Here is a 17,575-nt window from a genome sequence, read left to right as displayed (position 1 = left end):
AAGGGAATTGACAGGCGTGGGGGAGCAGGCTTGAAAACGTGGGCGAGACGACAGGCCCATGCGGCAAGTCGCAAGTGGCAGATCGGAGCTGCATGCCGACGGGCGGGTAATCCCTTGTTCGTAATGAGTAAAAGAAACTCAAAAGGAACGTCTTTCAGGCGAGGCGTGGATCATGAACGAATAACATCTTGGGTATCTCCTCCAACGAGCTACATAGCCAACTGCTCGGCGCAACGGGTCTATAGTACAAAAAGTATTAGAAAGCGAGGTACTAGGGCGAATGCCACTAAAATTGTGGCTACCTGACTAGGCGGATGCGGGCATGCCGAGCCGAAGCGCAAGCAGCGCACGCACGTCGGTGACATACTGCAAGCCTTCGAGCAGCGGGATAAGATGCAGCAGATCGTGGTCTGTTGGGTCGCTGATCCAGCCTTCGATGGGAATGGCATTGTCTGGATGCACAATCAGTACGAGCACAAGTGGGCGCACTGGACGGAGGGTGAACTTACCAGGATGGAAAACGTAGCTCAAGGGGCTGTTATCAAGAATCATGACTTTGCTGAGATCGGGCTCGACCTGAGCAAGGTCCTTGATGTAAGCCCCGTTGCGAACAGTGCAGTGCTGTCGATAGTACCTGCCTGCAAAATACTTGCGCTCCACCTCCAGCCAGTCGATGACGGGATCTGCGTACTCCTGTACCGAGGCGGTGAATATGATCAGATTGTACCACTTACTAACCTGGTCGTTTCGTTAGTGTGGCATCAGGCGTGCCTGGCTGGTGTGCGTACCTTTTTCAGAAAATCGTCGCAATACGGCCGTTTGTGAACATAGTATAGGAGCGGCACCTGGGGACCTATAACCTGCCCGTCGGCGCCGACGGATGCCTGGAGTTTGACCTCTACCATGTGGCCCGTCTGGAAGCGACCGCCGTTGACTATGCTGTGGATCAAGGTCTCATCGAGATCGATGATGAGCGTCTTCTGGTGCGGCCCGACAGCGGATACGCCTTTAGCGGAGTACGAGGGCTGGCGGCGTGGCACGAGGGGGCGCGGGGGTTGGGGCGCTCGTGGGAACTTGGTCAATTGTTTCGAAGACGCGGTTGCCGGCCCAGTGGGGGACTTGAGGGAAGCGGCAGCCTCGGAGGAGACGGAGTTACTTTTGGACGATTGGGCCTTCTTCGCTGCCTTGCGTTGCCTCAAAGCGTCCTCATTGTGATGTAGCGTGATGCGTATCGACCTCTTGGCCGGGGCGATTTCGTCTGCTCGTGCGGTTGCGCTGGACTTGGAGCGGGTGTGGCGCGACGGGCTGTCGGTGTCTGGGTCGCGTGTGGGAGATCGCTCGCTCTCCGAGTCGGACGTCATGGCGGTCGAGGTTGATGCTATTGACAGTGATCGCCTCGTGGGTTGTTTCATGACGGGCTGCGCGACACTCGAACTGCGACTCTTGCGCGTGCCTTTCTCGCTACGGTCCGGGGCAGCCGAGGCTCGTGAAGCGTGCGCCGCAACCTTTTTCCGACGTCCGCGAGTGAATGTCCGCGAGATGTGGTAGATCGGGGCGAGAAAGGAGAAGTGGCCATCCTCTTCGTAGTAGAAGGCGGCCACAAGGCATTGCCCCGTATAGACAAAGGGGGTTGCGAGGACGCCCACGACCGCGACGATGCCGTCGGATATGCGCGACGGATACAGCCATCTCCTTCGCCGCTTGGTGTCTTCGTAGGGGCCCTCCTGGGTTTTCTCGAGTAGAGGTGTCTTTTCGTCGTATCCGGATGCGACCGCTTCCGTATTCGAGGAGCCGGAGCCGGAGCCGTCACTCCTGTCGGCGCCCATCTTGCGCGTCTCTCTCTGTGCAGCTATTGCACTCGCATCGTCAGCGGGAGATGAGATCGAGGGCCGAGGTTGGAGAATGGCGAAGGACTGTGGGGTAGCCTGGGTGCTGGGTGCGCTGATGCTTATGTCTGGGATGACGGTAGGACCTCCGTGACCGTGATGGTGGGGCTATTGGGAAGCGTGTACACAGCGACAGCGCAGTCAAGATGCTCGTCGAGCACTGGCGAAACTAGCAGCAGGCCGAGGCGTGACTTTGTCGAGAGAAGACGGGTATGCAGCTAAGCAGAAGGTTGGGGACATGCCAATGACGAACCGCTGGAGAGCCCGTGCCCAATCGGAACGCTCAAAGCTCAATTTAGTTACGACTCACACATTCCCTCCACCAAGTCTTGAACAAGCAACGCTCCCCAACAGTGCCTTACAAACAAAACACGCGTGGCCGATACTTTGAACCCCTAAAATTATACTGGTTGTCTGGAACCCTTTCAAACGCACACAGACACCCGCAGAGTCATCCAGGAACAACCCCACCACCCCACATAACTGCCATATACCGTTCGAAATCTTGGGACTCTCGAGTACAAATCAGCAAATATCCCCACGATGCAGGGCGCGACGGTACAGGCGCCGGGTCTGTCAACCTACCTGAAGTCACTAAAGAGTACTCCAGTAGATGCCTCAGTGGAGCATTTCATCTCGTGAGACACGACTTTCCGCGCAGTAGCGCAACCACAACTAATATCCCTACCTCAGACTTCTCAAACGACGACAAATACGAAATTCGAGACCATGCGCCATTGCGACTACGGCCCTTCTTCTGCGCGTAGTGGGCGAGTTCAAGGGCAGGGATGCCGCCAAGCTCATTGAGCGCATAAAGCAAGTCGGCAGGCGGTTGACATCGGCGCAACCACACGAGGTGGTGGTGGGAAACATCGTACGGCGCGTACTGGGACTGGTGCGCGAGGTGGTCGACGAGCATGCCGAAGGGCAAACACCAACAGGCAGCGAGCCAGGCTACTCAACACCACATGCACACGCGCAGCACGATTCTCTCCACAGACCAGCGCTTAACTCGAGCATTTCCACATTCAGCCCTCTCCGGCATGCCGTTGCCGAACCCATGCCCACGAGCGTCTTCACCGACAACGCCTCCGACGTTAGCGAGCCCTCGAGACGGCCCCCGTTGCTCACCTCACACACCTCGTACGCGCCTACCTCGTCCGCTCCCCTCGTCCACTCGCTCTTTGGCCTCTTCTCCCAACCAGCAGATACACCCTCAACTACAAGCACCCCTACAGGGCAGGCGTCGCCAAATGGCAAGAGCACGCTGACGGCACTCAATCTGGAGCGCCTCGAGGGCATCAACAAGAGCCAAAATCTGGACCTGAAGGGCGAGGTCATGGAGGGCATAAGAGAACTTCAGGACGAACTCGAAACCTCAGACAAGCAGATTGCTGAAGTCGCCCTCGAGCACATCCACGCCAACGAAATTATCCTCACCCACACCGCGTCCACAACAGTACAGAAGTTCCTTCTGTTTGCCGCACGAAAACGCAAGTTCACAGTCGTGCACGCCGAGACGTATCCCCACGACCACACTGCCACGCATGGTATCCTTCTTACAGGCAAGAAGCGAGAAGCGAATCCAGATGACGACGAGGACGACGACAAGTGGAAGCCCCTCACCGATGCTGGTATCCAAGTCTACGTCATCCCAGACTCCCATGTCTTCGCCATAATGTCCCGCGTCAACAAGGTCATTCTGGCCACCCATACCGTATTAGCCAACGGCGGTCTGGTAGCCGCAGCTGGAGCACACATGATTGCAAAGGCTGCAAAGGAACACCAGACACCTGTTGTCGTGCTCAGTGGTGTATACAAGCTCAGCCCGGTCTACCCATTCGACATCGACGAGCTGATCGAGCACGGTGACGCCGGAAGTGTAGTTCCCTACGACGACGGCGAGTTCGTCGACAAGGTCGATGTTGAGAACCCACTGTACGACTATGTTCCCGCAGACCTTGTGGATCTCTACATCACCAACCTGTAAGTCGCGATTTGAACAGCTCGATGCATTGAATGTAAGCTAACGTCTTGTAGTGGCGGACACGCACCTTCATACCTCTACCGCATCGTAGCAGATCACTACCGCACCGAGGACATCACCTTGTAATTCAACCATGAGCCATGGCGTTATGATACCAACAAAAGTTAAGATGGGAAGCAAAGTGCGCACAATAGCCCATGTTACATCATCTAGAGAAGGAAACTCTGCGCTTGCAACATGCAGTGGCCGAAACCAATGAACATTACTACAAACGTATCGCCCATTCAGCTCACAGCACGTATGCGACCATCTTCATCATCGCCGACCCGTGCCCTCGCCCTCTGCCCGACCAACTAACATCTCCTACACACCCTTCTTCCCAATTGGCCGCGCCTTTGTGCCCCTCTGCAAGCACCCGTATCCCGCAGATCACCGACCCAATTCATTGGTCACCTAAGCTCTAGCAGTGTGCCCTTCGGCCATCTGAAATCAACGGTTTTTGTCAAAATTACCACGTTGGGCAGTTTGGCGGTCCGTCAGGGTGGGCCGGCGGGGCGGAAGGGCACAGTGGCGTTCTTAGTAAACAAGTACGGAGTCGCGATGTGCCCTTCGAGCCCTTGCGCGTGGGACTCGTCTTACTTTTGTTGAGATTTGGCCGTAGGCGCAGACACCTCATACCCAAAACGCCTGATGAATTAGGCTAGTTCGTAGAAGCGGTACAATTGTTCTTCGCGTATTCTAGCTCCAGCTCCCTCGAGCTGGGGTGTGCGGAAGAGGGGTCGATGTCCCCTCCACATGCTCAACTGAGCCTCGCTATCGCCATCTGCACTCAGGATTACGTATACACTTCCATCTCGATTGCGCGCGGAGAAATAACAGTATGCGACAAGTGCTAGCCGTTGCCCTCTTCGGAAGCTCCTCAAGGTGATAACGTAGGGCTTATCGTGGGTGCCGGGTCGGCTGTTGCTACATTACGTATGCGGGCGCGCATCTTGTGGAGCTGAGTTGATAGAGTAACAGCCTGAACTTGAACATCTGGCCGCAGAAGCAGTGAAGGCGTCGTCAAGGTGCATCATGTCGTTTCTCGAACTTGGGGGGTTGCATGTGTTTGTTACTGGGGCCGCCGGAGGAATTGGTAGTGCGATTGTAGATGAGTTCCTAGGTATGTAACGGTCTTGTGCCTTTGATGGTTGTCGGAGAGTCTTTGCACATTGAGTGAAGTCTGCAGGTTCCATGATAGGCTCAGGGTCTCTGTCAAGTCACCCTGCGGTGGAAGGCACTCTCTAGGGCTTCGGCCTACAAGACAAGGAATCAACGCCATCATCTTAATTGATGTTTCTACTCTTATGCAACCGTCACTAACGCCTGCATAGCACAAGGCTGTAAAGTCACTGCACACGATCTTCGCCCAAATCCTCTCGCCTCAACAAACCCCAACCTCCATTGCCTCCAAGGCGACATCAGTTCCGAAGCCTCCATCCAGGACTCCATATTCCAAGCTATCCACCATTTCTCGCAGCCTATCAGCATTCTCTGCGCCAACGCAGGCATCACAGATGAATCTTCCAGCTATCCTATCTGGGATATGCCCAGTGAGCTCTGGGACCGCACCTACGCTATCAACGTGCGTGGCACGTACCTGACCATTAAGCACTTCCTCAAATCCATCGAGAAATCACAAAACGACACTGGCAAGGAAATCGAAAATGTCAGTGTCGTTGTGACGGGGTCCGAATGTGGAGTCTTTGGTCAGGCAGGTCATGTGGAGTATGCGAGTGGGAAAGCAGGGCTACAATACGGTCTTGTGAAGACAGTGAAGAACGAGATTGTTAGGCTGAATAAGAGCGCCAGGATCAATGCCGTCGCGCCCGGATGGGTGGAGACCAAGTTGATTGAAGGGAGGTTGGACGACCCAGGGGAGATGTGGAGGGAGGCGAAGGCTACGTGAGTCTGACGCTCATACTGACTCTCCGATATTTTGCTAACAATTGCAGTGTACCACTCAGAAAAATCGCTCAACCGACTGACGTAGCGAGAGCTGCTGCTTTCCTGGCAAGTCATCACGCTGCAGGTCACATCTCCGGACAATGTATATCTGTGGATGGTGGTATGGAAGGTCGCATTGTGTGGTCCGAGGAAGAAGTTCGCAAATCACAGGGAACTGCTGTCGAGCCCGAAACGCCGTCTCTCAACGCAACTGGTGAGGCCGAGATATTTGGTACCGCAACCGAAGGAGTCTCTCTAGCTAGCAGGACCCCCTCAGCAATGGCTATCCCAACCATGTCATCTCTTGGCAGCTCTCAACCAAAACAGAAGCCGAAGATCAAGATCCTGCTCTCTGTGGATTTCGACGCAGTATCGGGCTGGCTTGGTACCGGCCAACACCCCGATAATAACCTTGCGGACTACAGTACTGGCTTCTTCAGTGGCCACGTCGGAGTTCCACGACTACTCAAGCTCTTTGCGAAGCACGGCATCGCGAACAAAGTAACCTGGTTTGTGCCGATGCATAGTGCAGAATCTTTCCCTGGAGAGTTCGCCGCCATTAAGAGCAGCGGCGCGGAGATAGGCTTACATGGTTATTGCCACGAAGGCGCCCCTCAGCTTACGCCCACCCAAGAACGCGAAGTTCTCGAGCACTGTATAAGCCTCTACCAGGAACTACTAGGGAAGCGCCCACTGGGATATCGCGCACCGCTCTATCAACTCCGCGAAAGTACCGTGGAATTACTAGAGGAGTACTCTTTCCTCTATGACACCTCACTCTCCCACCACGACAGCACACCATACTACCTCCCCAATCTCCCACCCATCAAAGCGCCAAAGTACACCGAAGAGGCCTCCGCGAAAGACTGGATGAAACCCCTGCCTAAACCCAGTGCGTCCACAACTAAAACTCTCGTCGAGATTCCGGCAAACTGGTACACGGAAGATATGACGCCGCTTCAGTATCTTCCCAATGCACCCAACTCGCACGGCTACGTCGACGTTCGCGTCATGGAGAATATGTGGAAGGATAAGTTTGAGTGGATTAGGAGCGAAATGCTTGAGAGTAATGGGGAGAAAGATGTAGTGGTTTTCCCGTTGGTCTTGCATCCGGATACCAGTGGTATGGCGCATGTTATCGGCATGATTGAGAGGGTGATTAAGTGGCTGAAGGCGTGGGAAGGAGACGTGGAGTTCTGCACTTATGAGGAGGCAGCTGGGGAATGGAAGGAGAAGAATGCTGTAGAATGATTGGGATGCATCAACCTGAACATATAAATACAATTCTGGTATCTTACACATCGTCGGTCTCATAACTCCTTCATCTACTCCGAATTCTCCTCGTCATACAGTCTAATCACGCGTCCACCCTGCTCCGCAGCTTCCTCCCACTGTTCATCACCCCCTACTCCAATACTCTTGACGTTCAGCGTAATGAGACTAGAGCGGAAATCTGATCGTGCAGTTAGTCTAGGCGCCGTTTCTACATCTTCATAGCCCTCGGATGGCGTCACAAGAATCACGGTCTTGTCTTTGAGTGTCTGATCATCCATGATGACGAATTCCGTGCCTACGATACCATATCCTGCGCCTTCGAATTGCCATGCCAACTTGACTAAGTCGTTCAATCCCCAGTTTAGGAATGGATAGGAGAGGTTTTGCGGCACTGGGGCGCGCGTGGGCGAAGTGAGTTTGGTGATATCGGTCGTTTCGACGAGAATGGCTGGATGATCTTGATTAGCATGTGTTTCGCTTGAGAGTGTACTTGTTCCGTTTACCTATATGAGTGCAATCCACGGCCTTTAGCTCGGGCGCCTCGAAAGCCTCAATGAAAAACTCGTTAAGAAGCTAAGAATGATGTCAGTTATTTGCACCTTTTGGGATAATGGATCGTGGTTGTAACATCGCGAGGTATTCTTGCTGTGCAAAATATGGGAATAGTGTTATCCAGTTGATCGTTGTTCGCCATATTGCGTGCTACTACAGGTTTGGATTCACCTGGACTCGATCAGTTCCGACTTCCTTCTTCTGTCTGTCTGATCCATATATTTGACAGCCAAAAAGCCACCCTAGAACTTCTGAGAAAGAAAACCGATGTGTGTTTGTGTGCAGTGGATTACAGTCGTTGCTACCTAGGTACTGCTTATGGCTTTAGCCTAAAGTCGAATGATCGTGTAGCATGTGATCATCCATCGCCGCCATCTTGCTCTCATCAGTCAAGGTGTTTTATACGATCAAGGCGATCTACATTTGCGTGAGCTAACGAGAAACTAGGTAAGATTGGGTGCTCAGCTACTACAAGATTTGGACAGTGCACGTGTCTTCGCATTTGCTTGACCAGGAAAAATTTACGTACTTCTCTGCACCGGCTCAAATCCAAGGCCATATACCCAAAGACGCTGCCCTGAAATTTGACCTGAATGTGAATGCGAAGATCCTTCTTTCCAAAAGCCAGCTTAAGAGTGTCGGCGATTTCATGGTCGCTAAATTGCGAACAGGGTTCGCCCTCATCAATACAATAGACTGCGAGAACATGCTTCAGTGATGGAAAAAATCCAGTGTACATGTGTTCTCCAAACAGCTTCCCTAGAGACTCGCCATTATAGATATCTGCGAAATAGCACCATCGCTCCACCTCGTAACCGGGCATCTGAATCGATTGGATTGAGTTCCAAGGCTCTAAGTTGAGACAAATATTGCCCTCTTTTATATCATCGAGCACAAAGGTACTGATATCGAACACGGCCATTGTGTGGAAAGTTGAAGATGCTTCGTGGCGGAGTTGGCGACAGGTAGACAGTAGCGCTAGAGCTCCTCGGTGAATGCGAGCAAGAGCGTGTGGATGCGGCATTCTCATGCGGACTTGATTATCTGAGCACAAGTATTCGTAGACATTATTGCGGAGTTCGGCGGGGAGACGAAGTAGAGGTGAATTGCGCTGGTTCTTGGTTGTCCTGGGAGATCAGTAAAGGCCCTGGGGAAGAACCACGGAATTTGATTTGCTTACTTGTCCTCGAAGACAGCACAATATCTCATAGCGACATCGACGTCCATGATTGTGGATTAGTTTGAGAGTTACGTGTTGGTCGGTACGTCTAAAGGTCACGAAGTGTAGGACCTGGGTGGAGACGAGCAAACGGAGCTAGCGCAAAGACAGTCAGTCTCACTCTTGCCCTTGACGCTCTGTAACACAACTATAATATACGACAAGCGCCAAGTAATAGAACACCGACTAGAGAACTGTTGCAAAAATGAACAAAACGGCCTCTTTGAGAGTTTGCTCTGAGATTCCTGCCATGTCATACGCGAATACTTAGGTGAGGCAAAACGAGCCGTGGAAGTAAACATAATATGCGGTGAGTCTCATGGTTACTTGCATTCCGGCCGCATTGATACTACAGACTCTCGTCTTCGACCTATATCCGTGCCAACTACCTAGGCAGGCGCATCTCTACCCTCAATAGGCTATGTATAAGCACTTCACCTGATTGTCCATGGCAAGAACACCCCGTATCCTCTTCTACTTGTTCCTGCCATTCCCTACACCGACGACTGTCACCTCGCACGGCTGGCATCACGTACCTTGCTACCTCTTCTTTCAGGGGAGCAGTGAGTCTACTGATGACGTTATCCCTGGAGCACTTCGGGTGGACATATTCGATTTCGACTCGCAACCTTGCCATTGATGCAAGAGGTAGACTTCGGAGAAACGGCAGCGACGGCTTGCACTCAGCACTGCTATACCGATAGAGTGCCGGAACTCTGAGGTCTATCCTGATCTCGATTTGTCGCAGTTCTACCATGCGTGGGAAGAGCCTAGCCAGGGTTTCGTACTGCATGCTGTCAGTGTTGAACTGCAGAGTCATCAGCGAACCTTCTTCTTGATACACGCCCTCCGTCGTCAGATTCATTACCGTTAAAAATCTCGCACGGGAGATTGTAGGATGCCTGCGTTTGCGATGCGTTTGCATGAGGCCTTGGGCGTGCAGTACGTCGTAGCGAGTATCCATGTCCATGTTGAAGCGAGCCAGATGGTAAAACTGCTCGGTAGCCTCCCGGTACATTTGCTTGCTTGAGCACATCCACGTTATCTGGTCTTTGTATGTATCTCGAATAAAAACCTTCTGGCCCTGGTATGTTACTCTGAGATGAGCTTTACTAACCATGAAAGCGTCGCATGAACTCCCAAGTGCGTGACGATAGATCTCGTTTCTTATCTCACGCGGGAGAATATCAAAGAAAGGACAGCTTGTATCATGTGAGGGATTCGCGTCGGCCGAACAGTTCTTGGTGACGTGTCTGCTTGGTTGAGTGGGGTTGGTCCTTAACCGGCAATTAGTGTTCCCGTCGCTATATGCGTCGCTCAGAATACCTAGGGTGTCTTCCAGATGGACCGGATAAGCGATGCGTCTCAGCTCTCGTGTGCTCGGCAAGCGTTGGAGTTCCAGGGGCATGTTGTGCTTCGAGGTGATTGAGGAGGTGGGATGTCTCTGCGAAAGAAGCGTGGATTAGGACTAGAGAAACTGAAGGGAACCAGACGGGTCGCGTTATGTAGGAACAGGAATGGATAATATTTTGTGAAGATAAGTAAGATCCAAAAGATGGTAATGGAGAAGACACAGCTTCCACCAGGACAAGAGATTAGACCGAATTTATAGTTCAGCTTCTGTACGAAGCCCCAGGCTACAGTCACAAAAACGACTCGGGTTTTTCGCAATTGCCGTTGCTATATGGAACGCGATATTTGGATCAATCAGGCGCCAGCTAGGCCTCGTCGGAGGCACGTGTGACTGCATTTCGTTGGCGGAGAAGATCTCGAGAGGTAGCAAAAGGTTGAGCCGCCCATACTGGATGGGAAATTGCTCTAGCCGAAGATTCTTGTAACGCAGGTAGAAAATTGAACACTTTCATGATTGCAAAGTCGAGTGATACAGTCGCAGATGATGCATGCAGGTCCAGCGCGCTAATCCCAGGGTCCAGGTCCAGATCTCCCCCACAAACGTCGTCATCCGTTCCGCCGACCCAAACAGTCCAACAACCCGGTTGCCTTGCCGCACGCGCGCAGGTATCCACGAAAGGCCACCTTTCAATCACCCGGCCTCTATTAACACATAATCCCGTCTAATCCTCTCCCACACAACATACACTCAAGTCCCCGAGTCCTTCAAACCCCGTACCAACTCGCGCAAAAGACACAGAAAAAGATGGAGAAACTCAAGGAAGCCGAAACAGTAGCAGCGCAACGCTTGCGCAAGACGTTCAAGTACCCGTCCGAATCCGACGATGAAGATACCGTAGAAGCGGGTATGGATGAACAAGGTATCCTTCCCTCTCCTCCATGCCCAATCCCCGCCTTGCTGACAGAACTCCACAGACCGCGCAGCCCTACTCCAAACCCTCAGCACACACGACACATCCACGACGCACACATATACGCTCTTCCTCCTTGCGCTACCCTTACTCCCCATACTCCTCTACATCCCGCGACTATTCGCCCTGTCCACCCTCCCGACCAGTCTAGTCTCTATCGCGAGTCTGCTAGCAACAGCGTATACGTTATATTTCCTGCCGCTACCGCCGACGCAGATGGAGCCAATCGATGGTGTGGACGTCACACCCTCGACACTCCAACAACCATCGAAAGGGAAAGGGCAGGCTAAGAAACCTCTGGGTGGATATGGAATCTACAACAAGACACCGTCGTGGGAACAACCGACTGAGAAGAGTGTAAGGCGGCCTGTACCGTACATATCGGAAGAGGCTGCGGATAAGATAGCGGATTCTATTGTGCCAATTAACAGGGCTGTGTGTGGGCTACTGGCGTTGTATGAGGTCTGGCAAGGGCGTGGCTGGGGTGAAGGGCTCATGGTGGGAGGAGGCTTCTTGCCGGGCGTAATATGCATGATCATCCTGTGGGCGAGGACGGAGTTGAGAATTATCGACATGGATACGTTGGAGAAGATGAACAAGGGTGCTGCACAGGGGAAAGCAAACTGAACACAGATAAACTGCGAGTTTTGGAGTTAAGTCATGGGACGGTCACGACTAAGATACCCATCCAGGAATGCATGTTCGGTTTTCTAGCTGTAATATCGATATCATTAGGTTGTATGTATTGGTGAAGGAATATGTCCGTGATCAATGTCATGTCGTGTCGAATGCAAAAGTCCAACGCTGCGCTGACTTATGCGGAGCTGTACCAAAGATGCCAAACCAACGCCGCGCTCGCTGAAAGTTACAGATTCCAAATTTCTCTTTTTGCGTAGCCAGCACTAGGCATATTATGGGCTAGCTTTTGGGACTTCAATGTCCGAGTCGATATCTATGCGTGTAATGTGCTCGAAGAGGTTTGAAGTTGATGGAAGAGGTTCCTAACCACGCTTCCAGAACTGGTAGTTCTTCTTTTGTGGCTTCTCGTTGGCTTCGCCGGCGACCATATTGGTGTCCCTGATGCCGCCTGCCTCTGTGCCAGCAGCGTCCATGTGGTACGCCTTTTCGTTGCCTCTCTTCTTGCCCTTCTTGACATCTCTCCTTGAGGCGCAGCAGCAGCAAAGCCCCATCTGTACTAGCCAGGCAAATATGGCGAAAGCACTTGCCACCCACATGAAGGCGAAGAGGGTGGTGCCTATCTCTGCCGATATGTTTAGCTCAGCCACACCACCGATAGTGTTGCGGAAGATGATGAACATGACGGTTGCGATGACCGAGGCGACGGTTACGAAGAGGGCGTTGAGGAAGGCGAGGATTGCGACGACGAGGGTAAGCCAGCGCGTGTAGATGGAGATGGGCATGACGAAGATGAGGACGAAAGACAAGACCGTTGCGGTGAGGAAGAGACCGAACATCCAGTTGGAGACGAGATGGATAAGGTCGAGAATGTCGTTGATGTCGGCGGGAAGGTTGACTGTAGACATGCATGTTAGTTACTCTGTTTCCAATGCATGATATCTAAGACTCGGGATGTGAAGCAGCTTACTCGAAGCCCCAGCAAGAAGCTCATTACGCAGGATTTGCACAGGATTGAACCAGTATAGCGTCTTTGGCTCACTGCAGAAAGTCACGCCCTCACCCGCGTATCCCTCGCAGAATCCCCATAGCCCAACTTGATAGAAATCATGCAGTCCGAGCGTTTGCGCGATAGTGTTGATAAGAGCGAAGTTCGGTACGCTGGCAGGCACGATGTGGCTCAGGTCGAGGCGGATGAAATACCAATTCTTAATAACGGCCTTGTTGCGTACACCGGAGATGTTGACCAGGATCAGGAAGATGAGTGTGATGAAGAGGAAGAAGGATGTGATGAGCGCCCATATTTTGCGTGTGCGAGTTGCGCGCTTGATTTGTTCTTTGCTGAGGTCTGGGGCGGTTTGCGTGACGGCGGTGTCGTCCGACTTGCGGCGGCGCGAGAAGATGCCCATGATGGACGACTCGGGGATTTCCAGGCGTTGAAAGGGAGAAGAAGCAAGGCGTGCTGCAGCGGAGGATTGTGAGAGAAGAAAGTGAACAAGCAATGACCGGGTCTCAGACGAACGACGTAGAGAGCGAAGATCCGAAACGTTTCGTCGATTGAATGTCCAGGCCAAGAATGCCTTGAATCCGGGGCAACGCAATCTCCTACGCGCGTGCAGCAGCAGTAGTCGTGTATTTTATGGAGCCTGGTCGAAGATCGCGAGCTATGACGTACGGGACCCCTAACAGCAAAACTAGACACCGCAAGAAGGCGCTGGCGACGCGGCGCCCTTCTCACCAACGACACACATCGGCACTAGGCCACGCGCCTAAGACACCAGAGGGCAAATCACTGCGCGCGACTGAAGCACCGGCGTGGCGCACGTTTGCTATGAGCATGGTCTGGCCGGTACGCGCGTGCGTGGCTGGTCATGACGTCGCGCTGGGCACTGTTTACTGGTGATCTTTGGGGGTGGAGTTGGCTACTGTGTGGCTGTGCATGCTCTACTATGGTGTGGATAAAATGGAGGACAATGTATGTAAGAGTGAGATTCTCGCGGGTAATAGAGGAGCGGCGTCGATGATCTACATACGTGGATAATTCTCTCGATGATGGCGCAGGCGGATGCGGAAGGATGCGAAATTGCGCTAGGCTTCGGATCTGCGCGGCCAGACAGAGGGGGCATCGCGAATCCACACTATTGCATGGCTCGACGTTGAGGCTCCTTACTAGACAAACTCGTGTTCGGGCGGCTGGCATCACTAGTTACGTCTAATGCACAACATCACGCGTGGCCAGTACGATGCGCTTCAAGTAATGTTTTTTCTTTCCATTCCTCTATGTGCTCTGCTAGATGTTCCACAATCACTCAAGCCTCCACGGTCTCCAAACCACCAAGCTGCCCTCCACATCTCAACTTCGCCATGTCGCAGCAACGCAGAAGAATAAAAATTAGACATTGGTAAACGCCAGCCCATCGCTAAACCGCCCTAGAAACGAGTAATCTGCCGGTCATTCGTTGCACAACCGCGATGGAGAAAAATAGGAAAGCGTACTAGACGGACCGTCTGTACAGGTTGTTGCTGTGATGTGAAGATGGAGGGTAGCCAACGCGCGCTGTGTCTATGCCACGATACCAAGGAAATCATCAAGGCCGCTAAAAAGCAGTGTACAGAGAACAAGTTGACATAATGAGCTTTTAATGTTCGGTCGAGTATGCGGAAAGCTCAGCCAGCGAGCAGGATATCTGTCGTCAAAAATGTGTGCTGAGGAAGTCGCGACTAGTTTAGGCGCCCTCTACCATGTTCATCCTGGGTTTTAATTGCACCATGAAGTCATCCTTGGTACCCAGAACGTCCCTTGGTATCCTGCTGACACGGTTGGCTCCGCTGCGAACAGCAAATCGGCCAACTGCCGAGATGCCAGAGTGGTTTGATCGGATTGAGCCAGCATCTGAGGCACCGCCACCGGCAGGGTCACGTATACGAGCAGGTGGTGCGAAATCGAGCGCAGTGAAGGTACCCGACTTGCGCATCAAGTAGGGACTGGGTAACGCTGGCAGTTCGTCGTAGGATCCGACGAGGGGTGTGTGTGGTCGTACGGCCGGGCTGTATGGCCTGGGAGTTCCAAGAGGGCTGTCAGGTCGTACGCCGTTTTGCCTCTCGCGGAACGAGACTGGCGGTGCAAAGTCGGCGGCGTCGAAAACCATGGAGCTCTCGGTAAGCTTAGCGGGTGTTGGGAGAGAGGACAAAGCGGATGGAGGAGGCAGCGGCTTCTTCATTGGCGGAGGCAAGCGTCCGCTCATTGAAGACATGCCACGCGGAGGTGGATATTGTGAGGAAGCCATGGAGCCGTTTGACATGTGCGGGCCTCGAGGACCAGTGGCAGTGTTGCTTCGGAACCGGGGAGGAGCACGCGGGGGAGGAGTCATGGCACGACGAGTGATGGGCTCAGCGAACGGAGCGTTCGGCTGAGCGACAACGAAGGCACCGGTGCGAGGGTCGAAGACAGTGCCGTCTTGGTACTCCGAGCCGTAGTCTTCAACGTAATCGGTGTATTGGTGGCCGCCAGCAGGCTCAGGCTTCGAGTCGTCAAAGTATTCCTTGTAGAAGGATCGGATACGGTTGGCGCGCTCCTCGGGGTTCTCCTGAGGGTCATCGGAAGGCATGGGACGGAGGCTCATGGACAGACGGTTAGAGCTGGGGGCGAAATCGTCGACTCCAAGACCAACGTTCTGGGGACCAGTCGAGTAGCGAGGCTTAGGTGCAACAATCTTGGGTCCCTCGCTTTCCTTGGGAGACGGCGGTGTGATTTGGAAACCATCGCCGTAGCTCGAAGTGCTGATGATGCTGTGCGTGTTGGTGTTCTCTAACACAACAGCTTGGGACTTAACGCGTGGCAATGTGGGGATGTCGTTGGTGGTCTGGACGGGTGACTTGCTGACTTGCTTCTCGGTGACACCAGGCTCAGGAATGGAGATGGTGGGAACATCGGTGGGCTTGAAGGCGGCGTATTGGGTGGTGGGCTCATCTGAAGGCGAGGTGGCTGACGGAGGCGAGATGGGAGACGACTTTTCTTCAAACCGTGGGTTTAAAGGACTGAGAGGAATACCCGCCTCAGGGAACTTGCTGTCTGGGGATCGCGAACTGTCAGGGGACAGAGACTCGCCGCGAATGGGGTGCGAGGTCGACATCCTCTGTGCATTCTGAAGAAGGCCAGCCTGAAGACCTTCCTTCCTTGTTCCTGCGCTTGAAGTGGTGTACATAGATCTGGCGTCGTTTCCATAGGGGCCGCGGCTTGCGCTGCGGATGCTCTGGTCGTCCTTCAGATAGGCTACGGGGCCGTAGGGGTCGTGAGGATCGTGCTGCGAACGCGATAACGAGTGGAACGACTCCCGAGAGCCATGCAGGCCGACGGGCAGAATGTACGGGCTTCCAGTCTCGATCGAGAGACCTCGATCGTGGCCTCCAGGGATTTCCTTCTCTGACACGCTCATCTCAGGACCTCCCTTCTTTCCGGCCTTGGCGACACCCTCCATGCCCCAGTCGTGAGACTTGTACTTGTCTTTGGAGTCTTCCTCTGCGAGCTTCCTCTTGTTCCTGCGATGTAAAAAGAATAGCACGATCGTTACACCGACGACAGGTACACTACATGCCGTTAGCGCATTCAAAGCTGAACAGACAGCCAACTCACATGATAGCCAGTGCAATAGCAATGGTTGGTACTTGGGTTGGCTTGGTGCAGCCAGGATCGCTGTCGTTGGTACATGTTGCGCTGGCGCGGGCCACCAGTACACGTGAGGCTCGTTCAGCTAGTTGGATCGTCTGGCTTGCACTGCTGGGAGAGCCAACGTGGATGTCGCGGTGCACATGGTGCATGTGTTGGTGATGTGAGTGCGGCATGGCTCTAAGACCGATGTCGCATGTGAGGTCGCAATCGATAGAGCTAGTAATGGATCCGGGGAAGCTCGTCCTTGGTATTGTCGACGTGACGCTACGATGCAGGTATTAACAACGTGAAGTCGTAACTCAGTCGTGACAGCTAGCTGGCAGAATAGTATATGCGAAACTCGTTCCGGGGTAGTCGAGGAGTGAGCGGACGGCAATAGCCAAGGTGACAGCAACACAAGCAAACAAACTTCGGCCCAAAAAAGAATGACTGGGGTAAGATACGATAGAGCTGCGAAGGGTGCTGGTGGTGGTTGCAAAAAGAGCGACAAGCCCACGGAGAGGTGAGTTGAAGGAAAGAAGACGGATGGGCGCGAAGGGTAGATGAGGCGCCGCACAGGAGCCTGATCTCCGGTTCTGGCTGACAGGCCTCCTGATTGGGCGGCTGTCTCAAGCCTTGCACGGGTCAGGCCTGTTACGCCGAAGCAGAGAGTGAAGGGCCCGCGTTCGTCCCTAGGCGCAGCCACACGTTTGACCTTGAGCCGGCCCGCTGATTGCATTCACGCCCTCACCCACCGCCAGCTGCGTCCCGACGTCTTCACTGCTATCGTGTCTCTCTGCACGCAATCGATAGAGCTATCGTCGTATTTTCCCAGCTGCACATCCACCCGTCAGCTGCACCCGAAACCCCTACTGGCCTGCAGCTTCAGGAGGCGGCTAGGCCGCACCGTTTATTTTGGATCGCGCCCGTGCGGACCCGCTAGCCGCAATGGGCGTCGCTACTGCAGGAACCCTTTCGTGAACTTCCGTCATTCGTCGGTTCTTCTTCAACAACAGATTGTCGACCAGGGCTCCCGTTGTGAGCTCCAGGCCATACGACCGC

At 53.5% G+C, this 17,575-nt stretch overlaps 7 protein-coding genes across 7 annotated transcripts; 3 read left to right on the top strand and 4 right to left on the bottom strand.

Annotated features, from left to right (window-relative positions):
- Window positions 1–306: 306 nt before the first annotated feature.
- J4E86_002141 (uncharacterized protein) lies at window positions 307–1,826 on the bottom strand (the record flags this gene model as incomplete). Its single annotated transcript, XM_051442704.1, has 3 exons — window positions 307–452; window positions 510–738; window positions 789–1,826. 3 exons carry the CDS (start codon window positions 1,824–1,826, stop codon window positions 307–309), a joined length of 1,413 nt encoding a protein of 470 aa, XP_051306292.1.
- Window positions 1,827–2,429: 603 nt separating this feature from the next.
- J4E86_002140 (uncharacterized protein) lies at window positions 2,430–3,999 on the top strand (the record flags this gene model as incomplete). Its single annotated transcript, XM_051442703.1, has 3 exons — window positions 2,430–2,524; window positions 2,580–3,872; window positions 3,927–3,999. The coding sequence occupies 3 exons, from the start codon at window positions 2,430–2,432 to the stop codon at window positions 3,997–3,999; spliced, it is 1,461 nt and encodes a 486-aa protein (XP_051306291.1).
- A 948-nt stretch (window positions 4,000–4,947) lies between these two features.
- Window positions 4,948–7,110, top strand: J4E86_002139 (uncharacterized protein; the record flags this gene model as incomplete). Its single annotated transcript, XM_051442702.1, has 3 exons — window positions 4,948–5,035; window positions 5,247–5,817; window positions 5,868–7,110. The coding sequence occupies 3 exons, from the start codon at window positions 4,948–4,950 to the stop codon at window positions 7,108–7,110; spliced, it is 1,902 nt and encodes a 633-aa protein (XP_051306290.1).
- A 74-nt stretch (window positions 7,111–7,184) lies between these two features.
- Window positions 7,185–8,608, bottom strand: J4E86_002138 (uncharacterized protein; the record flags this gene model as incomplete). Its single annotated transcript, XM_051442701.1, has 3 exons — window positions 7,185–7,582; window positions 7,638–7,707; window positions 8,216–8,608. 3 exons carry the CDS (start codon window positions 8,606–8,608, stop codon window positions 7,185–7,187), a joined length of 861 nt encoding a protein of 286 aa, XP_051306289.1.
- Window positions 8,609–11,063: 2,455 nt separating this feature from the next.
- J4E86_002137 (uncharacterized protein) lies at window positions 11,064–11,856 on the top strand (the record flags this gene model as incomplete). The annotated part of the gene is made up of 2 exons (XM_051442700.1): window positions 11,064–11,178; window positions 11,234–11,856. The coding sequence occupies 2 exons, from the start codon at window positions 11,064–11,066 to the stop codon at window positions 11,854–11,856; spliced, it is 738 nt and encodes a 245-aa protein (XP_051306288.1).
- Window positions 11,857–12,230: 374 nt separating this feature from the next.
- J4E86_002136 (uncharacterized protein) lies at window positions 12,231–13,274 on the bottom strand (the record flags this gene model as incomplete). The annotated part of the gene is made up of 2 exons (XM_051442699.1): window positions 12,231–12,763; window positions 12,836–13,274. The coding sequence occupies 2 exons, from the start codon at window positions 13,272–13,274 to the stop codon at window positions 12,231–12,233; spliced, it is 972 nt and encodes a 323-aa protein (XP_051306287.1).
- Window positions 13,275–14,591: 1,317 nt separating this feature from the next.
- Window positions 14,592–16,683, bottom strand: J4E86_002135 (uncharacterized protein; the record flags this gene model as incomplete). Its single annotated transcript, XM_051442698.1, has 2 exons — window positions 14,592–16,404; window positions 16,499–16,683. The coding sequence occupies 2 exons, from the start codon at window positions 16,681–16,683 to the stop codon at window positions 14,592–14,594; spliced, it is 1,998 nt and encodes a 665-aa protein (XP_051306286.1).
- Between the last annotated feature and the right edge of the window lie 892 nt (window positions 16,684–17,575).

This window comes from Alternaria arbusti (assembly GCF_024043155.1).
Source record: "Alternaria arbusti strain BMP 1465 chromosome Unknown scaffold_2, whole genome shotgun sequence".
Taxonomy (NCBI): Eukaryota; Fungi; Ascomycota; class Dothideomycetes; order Pleosporales; family Pleosporaceae; genus Alternaria; species Alternaria arbusti.
The sequence above is the reverse complement of the archived record's forward strand: the minus strand, read 5'-3'. Positions and strand labels throughout refer to the sequence as shown.